The 11,319-nt window shown below is 41.0% G+C and overlaps 1 protein-coding gene across 1 annotated transcript; it reads left to right on the top strand.

Moving 5' to 3' along the window:
- The first annotated feature begins 1,527 nt into the window (after window positions 1-1,527).
- On the top strand, window positions 1,528-2,145 carry LOC144702526 (uncharacterized). The gene has a single exon (XM_078574577.1). The coding sequence runs from the start codon at window positions 1,528-1,530 to the stop codon at window positions 2,143-2,145; it is 618 nt and encodes a 205-aa protein (XP_078430703.1).
- The last annotated feature ends 9,174 nt before the right edge of the window (window positions 2,146-11,319 follow it).

Genomic DNA, 11,319 nt, shown 5'->3' with positions numbered 1-11,319 from the left:
CATTGACACTATATTCCACTTCATTCAAGATGAGGAAGATAGAGAGAATAAAATGAATTACATGAAGCCATAGAGATCGCCAATGTCCTCAACAAATCAATGGGAAAATTCAATCTCTAGGATTTTTGAGATAGAATGGGTCTACACAATATCAATTCAGGCATCCAAAATCCAGAATGAGATTAAAGGCTGGTGAACTTGTATGATCACTGTTAAGGTTGACCTGTTCAACTATCATGTTCTAGAAACTTGCAAAATGATCTGTAATTTTTTAAACTCTTCTAGAATATTCTATAGGCTTCTAGAACCTTCAAGCTTTTTACTAAGCCTCCTAGATGCTTCTTGAATCTTATGGCGGCCTCTTGAATATTCTAGAAGCTAATGGATCCTTCTAGAAGCTTGTGGGTATTTGTAGGTCTTCCATAAAGTTATGGAAACCTTCTAGAAAGGAGGGTTTCTAGAAGCTTCCAAGGAGCTCCATCAAAGGAGGTGTCTCCCTGATTTTGAGTGAGGAATTCTGAGGAAATTCAGGAGGAGTTATGAAGGAATTCTTCAAAGCATCATATGAGGAACCTTGTAGGGTACAAGTTTAGCTAATTGGAGAGTTGGAGAAGAGTTGAGGACAGCATAACATCTTGGAAAGAGGCTTTTGGGAGGAGGTGACACCACCTTAGTATCTTATTGTTGGTTAGTCCCTTTGATGAACTTGCTCTCTTATCTTCTTTGGGGATCGCTATTTGGGACCTCTATTGGAAACACTTATCATCCCACCAAGAAGGTTATTTTCTCCAAATCTGTGTGTGGGTTTTGTCTATTATCATCCGTTTACTCTTTGTGGATTCTTGAGCTTAGTAGGATACCTATTTTAGGTTCCATTGAGTTAAGATCCAAAACAATCACGAGAGTGGTTTTGATTTTCTAAAAAGATTGATGCTCAATGGTCGTAGCGACTGGAGAGTTCATTCATGCATGAATAATCCTCACCGTCCATCCAGGTGCATTATGGAGGATTATCAGATGCGGTCAAGTTTTGTGAACGTGGATTGGTCCACGTGGATCATGTTGGAATAATCCCGATGCAGGAGAAACAGGTGGGTTGAAAAATTAGAAGTTGTGGGAATAGAAACATGGAGCATGTGGAGCATGTAGGAAACGTTCTTCTGTTCTTCTGTGGCTTAGAGATAGATGCGTGAAAAAATGTGGGGACATGGATCTACGTTGTTAGTTAGTCATTTCACTTCGTCGTCCGATAAATGTATGTTCTGTTTCTTCTTAAAAAACAAGTCGAGAGTTTTTTTCCTTGCCTCTTTCTCCGAAAACCTCTCTCCCTCTCTCATTCTTCAACCGTAAGAGGGTATTCCTCAACATTTGTTATCAGAGCAGAAAGGATCCTGAGGCTTTTTTTCTTTCTCCGATCTAGACCACATCATGCCAAGAAGAGGTGAAGAGGCATTTCAAGCTGGAGGAAGCTTTTTTGCAGAGCGTGTCATCAACGGAACTAGAAGTGGAGCACCTAGGGCAGGAGATATGGCACCACCAGTGCTATTTCCTGTTCTAACGAACACCAACTACTCCTTGTGGGCCGATCAGATGGAGGTGTTTCTGGAAGCGCATGGATTATGGGAAGCGATTGAAGAAGAGACCGTGCCAGGGAAGAAGGATCGTCAGACTCTCTCAATCCTCCTTGGAGCGATTCCGAAGGAGATCCAAGCGCAAATCAACATCAAGATGTCTGTGAAGGAGATTTGGGAGGCGCTCAAGACGATTAATGTGGGTGTTGACCGTGTTCAGAAGGATCAAATTCAAGGACTGAAGAGAGACTTCAAAAATCTCAAGATGGGCAGGGACGAGTTAAGTGATGACTTATCTTGTAAACTCTCCAATATTGTGGCAAAGTTAAGAAGCCTTGGACAAGATATTACTGAAGCATCAGTAACAAGGAAGCTACTCAGATCTACGCCACCAAAATTTAATCCAATTACTTCAATATTGGAGCAATTCGGTAATTTTGAGACGATGACTCCCGATGAGGCAAAGATCCGAGATCATCAGGTCGAAGAAGAGGAGCAAACTCTGTTGACACAAGCAATTGAGAATAACAAAGGTCGTGGTGAAAATTTGAAGAATGAAAGAGGCGAGCACTGACGAAGGCAAATTGCATAATTAATTTTAATCGTCATTGTAATTTTAATTTGCCTACAATCAAATAAAATTTATAAAAAGTAGAAAGTTACTCAAATGTACAGTTGGAGTAAGGTTGTCTCCACAGGGACTGGCCTTTAGGTTTAGATTTGATAATCAAGTTATTAGTTATTAAGATATAAGAATAATACTAGAGATAACAAGATGAATGAAGTGATAAGTTGAGAAAATATTACATTAATACGGTAAGTATAGAAGTGGGAATATTAGATATATGATTATATCTTTTATAGCAACTACGATTTAGAAGGAATTAAGATACTAGGTAGCTAGCGAAGAAATATAAAGTACTTTATAAGAATGAATAGTAATGAGAGGATAGAAGAAAGAAGAAGAGTTATATAGATGAGTATATGTATAGATACTAAGAGAGAACACAGTAACTAGAGCAGTATCTATATATTAATAAGATAGATACGGAGAGAATAAGTGGGTATCTGACTATAATATGCTAGTAAGAATTTAGGTGTGGGGAGCTACTAGGGAGGAGTAAAAGGATAATAATAGTAGTAAGAAGTATTTATATAACTGTAGAATAGGTTAGAATTATAGAGTACTACTTATATACTTAAGATTTTTATCACAAAATTAATATACGTGGTTTTTATAGGTTTTTATATGAATTATATTGTTTTTATAGATTTTCCTAAAGTATATTTCATGAAATATAGAGTGATTTAATCAAACACCCGAGAGGTGTTGGACCAAATGCCCCTGAGGAGGGGTAGAAGAGGAGCTATTTATAAGTTTTTAATATGTTTTATGAAGATTTTATAAAGAGAAGTGGGGGTTTCTATAGAACGCCCGTGAGGTGTTTGACAAAATGCCTGATAGACTTCAAGTACTGATTAGGAGAAGATAAGAGGGTTGATTATGTCGAACGCCCGTGCGCTGTTCGATAGAGTGCCCAAAAGAAGACGGGATATATTTTTAATGTTTTTATAAGGGTATTGGGATACAACTTAGTTAAATCAAAGAATATTGATCAAACACACTAGATGTTCGATGAAATGCCCGGAAGAAATCCGTGAATCAAAATCCAACAAAAATACGATCACCATTCTGATTAAATGAAAATGTAATCGTCTAGGTTAATATGATTAAATGAAACTTAGCTGAGGGGACTCTTAAATTAACCTGAATCATCCTGATTTTAAGACGAGAGAGGTGGCGCCGATCGTCACCGCCGAGCTTTGATTTATGGTGTCCCTTGCTCTTGTCCTCCAACTGGGTGCAAATCCCAGCTTCTTCAGAGCTTCCTTGGCTCCTCCCTTGCTGTCCACAACCTCTGGCACTGGCACAATGCTGCAGCTTGCTTCCAAATGCAGAAGGGATCTCCATCGCCATAATGGCTTAAGGTCGAAAGGTGCTGAAATTGGGGGCTCTCGGCCCTCCCCGGCCGTCAGATCACGGCTTGTCCCCCCCTCGCCAGTAGGGAACAATCTCCGGCTGGCGTAGTCGACAGCTAGGGGGGAGAATGGACGCAATTGCCCTAGCCATTAGATCCTCTCCATTTAATCCAACGACTGCGATTAAATTGCACTCGTGAACTGGTGTACCCACCTCAATCGCATCAGCTTGCCCCGTTAGCAGCCCATGTCACCTCCACGTGCTTTGATTCATCTGCCGATGTGTCTCGCGATCTGTGTTAGCGATTGCGACCAATCGCGAGGCCTGAAATAAAAAGAAAGCAGTTAAACTGACAAAATAGATCTCTATCGTCCAATCTTCATTAAGAGGCATCGAACGGGGGAGATCATATTCGCTGTTTTTAAAATTGCCCGAAATGATACGGGCTTAGGGCCGTGTCGGCTCGAAGCCCGATCATATTATGTTTGTAATTTGATCAGATCGCGGACCGTTGGGCCGCAATCCCTTTGTTCATTGACCCGGCCCAATGCGAGACTAAAAGAACTTGTGGCATTTACATCCCATATGAAAAACTTTTTGAAAACGATGCCGTGTATAAATTATCGCGGGTTGTAATATGTGAGCTTTAAATGAAATACATACCTCTCTTGTATGATCTTTGTGGGCCTTAGCTGGGATTGATTTGGGCCTACTGGGCCGATTCCTCGTGTGTGGGCTTCACTGCCGGCTGGCTGGCTCGAGCTTTGCATGCTCGCTGACCTGGCTGCTAGCTTGAGGCCTGACGCCTTAGCGAGCCCAAAATAGTCCCCCTCTTTTTTATATCTAATTATTTTTCATTCTTGAATTTTGATACAGATTTTTCCCCTTTAATTTCATAGACCATATACTAAATAGATCATGAGAAATTAAATAGGTATTAAATTTATATTTCAACTAAAAAATATTTAAATTGTATAACATGCAGAAAATGACGTTAAAATGCATCATTTTTATAATTTGCTCTATTTAGTGCATGGCATGGAATATTTCATAAAATTAGGTAAAATACACAAAAAATTATCCCAAAATGTTGTTAAAATATGTATAATTACATTACTCGTTTTGTACTTATCAATTTGTTATTCTCTGCTGCCACAATCAATTGAGTATAACAAAGGTTGTGGTTAACATTTGAAGAATGAAAGAGCCGAGCCCTCAAGAGGTCGCGCTAGAGGGCGTGGAAGAGGACGAGGCAAGAGCACTGGTGATCGAAGCAACGAGGGTAAGCAAAAGCCCTTCGGTAAGTCAAAAATTCATTGCTACAACAGCCAGAAGTTTGGGCATTTTGCATCAGAATGTTGCAATGAAAAGAAAGAGCGGACACTCAATGTAGCCCAACCCGAAGTGGAGCCACCGACGTTAATGATGGCGTTCATTTAAGAAATGGAGACGTTACTCCTAGGAGTTGGTGAAGAATCAACAAATGACGATCTCTGGTTTCTCGACACCGGAGCTTCCAACCATATCGCAGGGAATAAATCTCTGTTCCATGATCTTCAAGAAATATCTGACAAGAAGGTTAGATTTGGAGATGACTCTAGAGTGGATATCCGTGGGAGAGGAAGTATCCACCTTGAGACGAAGACAAATGGATCCGTAATATTGGGTAACGTTCTCTATGTCCCTTGATTGTGGACTAACATTCTCTGCCTTGATCAGCTAGACGAGAATGGGTGTAAAATTGTGATGGAGAATGGAGGACTCACAATCCATGATCGTGAAGGAAGATTGTTGGCCAACGTAAATAAGACAAAAGGAAGAATGTATCTGCTGAAGTTATGCACAAAGAAGATGTGCTTATCAGTACAACAAGACCATAATGAAGCTTGGAGGTGGCATTAGAGGTTCTGCCATCTAAACTTCCAGTCATTGAGCGGACTCTCAAAGAATTAGATAGTCGACGGTATTCCTACTTTGAAGATGCCAGACAGTCTTTGCCGAGACTGTGTAGCTGGAAAGCAACATAGACAGCCATTTCCTTCTGCCTCCTCGTTCAGATTAACTCGTCCACTTGAGCTAGTGCATGCGGATATATGCGGCCCTACTTCACAAGCAACAATCAGAGGTGGAAGGTACTTTATGCTATTGATTGATGATTTTCTATGGCTAACTTGGGTATCGATACTAAGATAAAACTCAAAAGCTATTTGTTTCTTTACCAAGTTTAAGTTCATGGTTGAAGTAGAGAATAACTTGAAGGCAGGTTATCTAAGAACAAATATATGAGGATAATTTCTATATAAAGAGTTTGCGGAGTTTTGCGACAAGCATGGCATCAAACGACATCTTACTGCCCCTTACACACCTCAGCAAAACAGGGTGGTAGAAAGAAAGAATCAAACCATCATGTCTATGTTCCGAAGCATGCTCAAGAGCAAGGACATGCCATTGAAGTTTTGGGGAGCAGCTATCAACACATGTGTCTACACGTTGAATCAATCACCGACGAAGAGCCTCGATGGAAAGACTCCTTATGAAGCATGGATGGGAAGGAAGCCAAATGTGAGTCACTTGAGGGTATTTGGGTCAATTGCTCATGTTAAGCCGACGGGTGGAAATTAGAAGAAGCTTGATCATAGAGGAAAGCCTATGATTCTAATTCGCTATGAAACTGGTTTGAAGACATGTAGATGTTTTGATCTAGTAGAGAAGAAGATTCACATGACCAGGGACGTGATATTTGATGAAGAAGAAAAATGTAAGTGGGAAGATCTAGAAAGTGAAGTGAGTGGAGGTATGCTTAAAATTCCTGGTTTTTCTGAACTTATTGATGATGACATCCAGGGGGAGCGAATCCATTCCCATTCTGATGATCACGGATCAAGCACTGAAGAAGCTACACCTAAAGAGCAATCAGGACATCAAGGTTCATACTCGTCAAACCAAACTCCAGTAAGATATAGAGATCTGAATGAAATCTATGAAGAATCAGTTCAGATTCATCTAGATCCAGAAGAGTGTATGTTGATCTCAGAGGAACCACGAGATCATATTGAAGCATGGAATGAAGGAGAATGGAAGAAAGCCATGATAGAAGAAATGGAAGCCATTGAAAGAAATAAGATGTGACAACTTGTCCCTCTGCCATCCAGATGTAAGCCTATCGGTCTCAAATGGGTTTACAAGGTGAAGAACAGTCCGAATGGAGAAATCCAATGCTACAAAGCAAGATTGGTCGCTAAAGGGTATGTTCAGAAACTCGGTGTTGATTTTAACAAAGTTTTTGCCGCTGTTGTAAGAATGGAGACAATACGAGTGTCAATGGCCTTCGCAAGGCAAGAAGGGTGGAAATTACATCATCTAGATGATCAATCAGTATTTCTCAATGGCGAGTTAGAAGAAGAAGTTTATGTGAGAAAACCGGAAGGCTTTGCGCAGAAAAGAAATAGCATCTCATGTGGAAGCTGAGAAAGGCCAAGGGCATGGAATCTGAAGCTAGATACGAGTTCCATCTCACTTGGATTCACCAGAAACATACAAGATCATGTCGTGTATATGAAGCACACCGCCGACCGTGTACTATTAGTTAGCATTTATGTCGATTATCTTATCATGACGATATTAATATGTTCAAGGAAGACATGAAGAAGAAATTTGAGATGAGTGATTTTGGATTGCTCAGCTCATATCTTGGCATAGAAGTACATCAGAACTACGGGGTGATAAGGCTTAGTCAAAAAGCCTATGCTCTAAAGATTTTGGAGCAGACCAGCATGAAAGAAAGCAATGCGGTACAAACCCCTCTTGAAGCAGGAAATAAGTTCAGATGTAATGCATCTTCTCTGCCAGTTAACTCTACTAAATTCCAGAGCATAACTGGATACTTGAGATATTTGACTCATACCAGACCTGACTTGATGTATTCAGTTGGGATTTTGAGCAGGCATACGGAGAAACCTACATCCAAACACATGACTGGAACCAAGAGAATTCTTAGGTACATAAAAGGTACCTAGGACATGGGACTCATCTATAAGAAGAGAGATGATGAATGTGAAATGATCGGATATAGTGACTCTGATCATGCCGGAGATGTGGATGATAGAAAGAGTGCTTCGGGTATGGCATTTTACCTCGGAGGAAACTTAATTTCTTGGTATTCGAAGAAACAGAAAGTAGTTGCCCTATCTTCATGTGAAGCAAAGTACAGCGCTATCACTAGAGCAGCATGCCAAGGAATATGGCTAGCATGTCTAGTTGCAGAATTGAAGAACAAGAAAGACAGGAGGGTGAAGTTAATAGTAGATAATAAATATGCCATAGCCTTGAGCAAGAAGCCGGTACTTCACGGTCGACCAAAGAAAATTGAAACAAGGTTCCATTTTATCATAACATGCCTGGAAGAGAAGAAGGATAGCTTGCATTATGTTAGTTCTGAATATCAGTTAGCAGATTTGCTTACGAAGTCTTTATGAAGGATCAAGTTTGTGGAACTTCATCTTCAACTTGGCATCGTTTCTATTTTGGAGATGCATCAAGATTGTGGGGGAGATTTTTGGAATAATCCCGATGCAGGAGAAGCATGTGGGTTGAAAAAATAAAAGTTGTGGGAATAGAAGCATGGAAAACGTGGAACACGTAGGAATCGTTCTTCCCTTATTCTGTGGTTTAGAGATAGATGCGGAAAAAAACATGGGAACATGGATCCATGTTTTTACCAGTTATTTCCCTTCCTCTTCCTATAAATATATGGCCTGTTTCTTTTTATTCATTAAAAACAAGTCGAGAATTCTTTTTTCCTTGCCTCTTTGTCCCAAAACCTCTATCCCTCTCTCATTCTTCCACCATCAGAGGGTCTTTCTCAACAGATTGGGCGACGAGTTTTCGCATTATTGTTATTCCTGAAATGGAATGTGGAGATGAGATACAATCCCAATTGTCGCTAGTAACGGAGTTTCTAACTCCATTCACACTCCTAGCCCCGTTCAAGCCCGAGTCAAAGCGTTGGATAACCAGGTATGAACCAATGGTAACTAATATAACAAGTAGCCCAGTAAATAAAGCCACATACCCCTATACTCGTTAAAGAAATAGTGAATAGGAAGAAATATAGGTCGAAACATAGATAGGGTGAAATATAGTTGTTAGGATCAAATATAGCTGTTAGATCAAATATAGCCGTTAGGATGAAATATAGCTATTAGGATCAACGGCCAGGACTGTTTATATTATAGCCGTTATAATTTGTTATAACGGCTATGATTAAACATAGAAACAAACTATATAACGACTATTATCTTATAGTATAAATACAAACCCACTGTTAACAAGTTTATGGATTAACAAAGATCTTCGATTACACTGTGTCTCTTCTCCTCCTCTCCTTCTCCTCTACCCTCGTTCTTGTTGCTGCGCGAGAGGTTTGTTTCTCTTCATGGTATCAGAGCTTGGGCGGCCTGCCAAAATGACTGGAGCACACTCGTCCGCCATCTTCCCTTCTGCTTTGGCTGCATCATCTTCAAGGAAACTCAGCTCGACAAGTATGGGACAAGTCCCATTCGTTATTCCAACCGGAGCCATGGTGCTCAACAAGCTCAATGAGAGCAATTTCGTCATATGGAAGAGTGCAATGATTCCATTACTACATGGGTATGAACTCATGACGTTTATTCAAGACTTTCCTCCTCCTGTTTCAATAACTAACGAACAGGGAAATGCCATTGAGAATCCATCATTCAAGATTTGGTGGAGAACTGACCAACAAGTCCTCAGATACCTCCATCAAAAAAATTATGAGTCTGTAGGTCCTTACATTAGTAAGGCAAGATCTACAAAAGAGGCTTGGGAAAGGCTCGAAGAAGTATTTGCTGGGTGGGATCAAGCTCGAATTATGGATCTACAGAGACGATTTCACAACATGAGAAAAGGTACTATGAGTATTGATGAATATGTTAAATATTTCAGATCTGTTGTGGAATGACTAGAAGCTGCTGGACAACCACCCTACCCTTCTGGCATAGCAAGCACATTCCTGTGAGGCCTAGGTGCAGATTATGCCTCATTTGTGGTGAGCACAAATGCAAATCTCGGGCACCTTAAGTTCGATGAGATTGTGACCAATCTGAAAACACATGATGCCTTCATGACCTTCTCACGCGAAGACAACAGTCATATATTCCCATCAACAGCCAATTATGCTCAGGGTCAGAAAACCCAGGGATCAATTCAAACTCAAAAAGGGGATACAATCAGAATCAAAAGAACTACCAAGGGAACTATCAGCGTCGGGATCAAGGCAGAGGAAAAGGTCAAAAATACCAACCTTAGTGTCAACTATGTTCACAGTTTGGACACAGAGCCAGAGAATGCCCTGAACTCCAAAACAGTTTTCAGAGTTGGAAAACTTCAATTGGGAGAGCAGAAGCACACACAGCACAAATAACACAAGCAATAGAGCATCAAGCCTGGTATCCTGATAGTGGTACAACCCACCACATTACTTCAAATCAACAGAATCTAACAACAAGCCAGGAGTATCTAGGCAACAATACACTCCAGATCGGTAATGGAACAGGTTTGAAAATTCTTTCTGTTGGCTCATAAAACATTTCTACTTCTAATCGAATTTGAAAGATATTCTTCATGTGCCAGACATTACTAAAAATCTGGTATCCATACATAAATTGACCATGGATAACAATGTATATGTCGAATTTCATAATACTTTTTGCCTTTCGAAGAACAAAGTCACACACCAGATAATCCTGAGAGGAACTGTTAGAGGTGGTCTCTACTACCTCTGCCACAATCTTCACACAAAGCTGCATTTACTGGAGAAAAGGCGTTTATGGAAACCTGGCACTACAGACTTGGCCATCCCCAAATGAGAGTTGTAAACTCTATGGTTCAAAAATTTGGATTACCCATTTTTCCTTTCAATAAACACTATGTGTGTGACTCCTGTAATGCCTCCAAATCGCATAAGCTTCCATTTTCTTCCACAAACCATTACTCTTCCATGCCACTAGAAATAATTCACTCAGATCTTTGGGGCCCAACACCCATCCTTTCACATTCTGGTCACTCATACGATGTGATCTTTATTGATGATTTCAGCAGATACACATGGTTGTATCCTCTGAAGAAGAAAAATTGATGGCGCAGCACCGCCGAACACGGTAGAGCCGTCACGCGAGGAGCCACCGATGTCACCGAGCCCGCCACCAACACGTGTCCAGCCGACACGATGAGCCGCCATAGTGACGCGCGACCCCGAGTTCAGATATTCAACATGACGCACGTGCCACCTCATCGTCGGAGCATCCCACTTATCCATTTTCTTTTTGTTCTCTTTTCCTTTTCTTTTGTCATCGCCGTTTCCCTTATTGTCGTGTAGCGAGGGGAGGAGCCCATATGAGGATGTCTTCCCCTCCCATGGGCCTTACAAGCCTCATTTTCCCCTTTATCTTCCTTTTCTTATTTCTTTGTTTGTTGTTTAAAGGGGGCCCATCTTCACCCATCCTATATAAGGAGGGGTTGGGCGCCCAAGACAGACACTCTTGATTTTCTTGAAAGTTATAGCTCTGGGAATTCAGAGAGTCACTCACGTCCGTGAGAGAAGGGAGAAGAAGAAAGAAGAAGAAGAAGGAAGAAGAAAGAAGAAGGAGAAGGAAGGAGGAAAAAAGGAGTGAAGAGAAGGAACCGCCCTGCCGTCGTCTCCCGCGCCGCCGCCGTCCTCAGGCGCTACCGCCGCCCTGCGCAGCCGCC

This window comes from Wolffia australiana, chromosome 4, assembly GCF_029677425.1.
Source record: "Wolffia australiana isolate 7733 chromosome 4, ASM2967742v1".
Classification (NCBI taxonomy): Eukaryota; Viridiplantae; Streptophyta; class Magnoliopsida; order Alismatales; family Araceae; genus Wolffia; species Wolffia australiana.
This window is presented reverse-complemented; position numbering and strand designations above follow the sequence as displayed.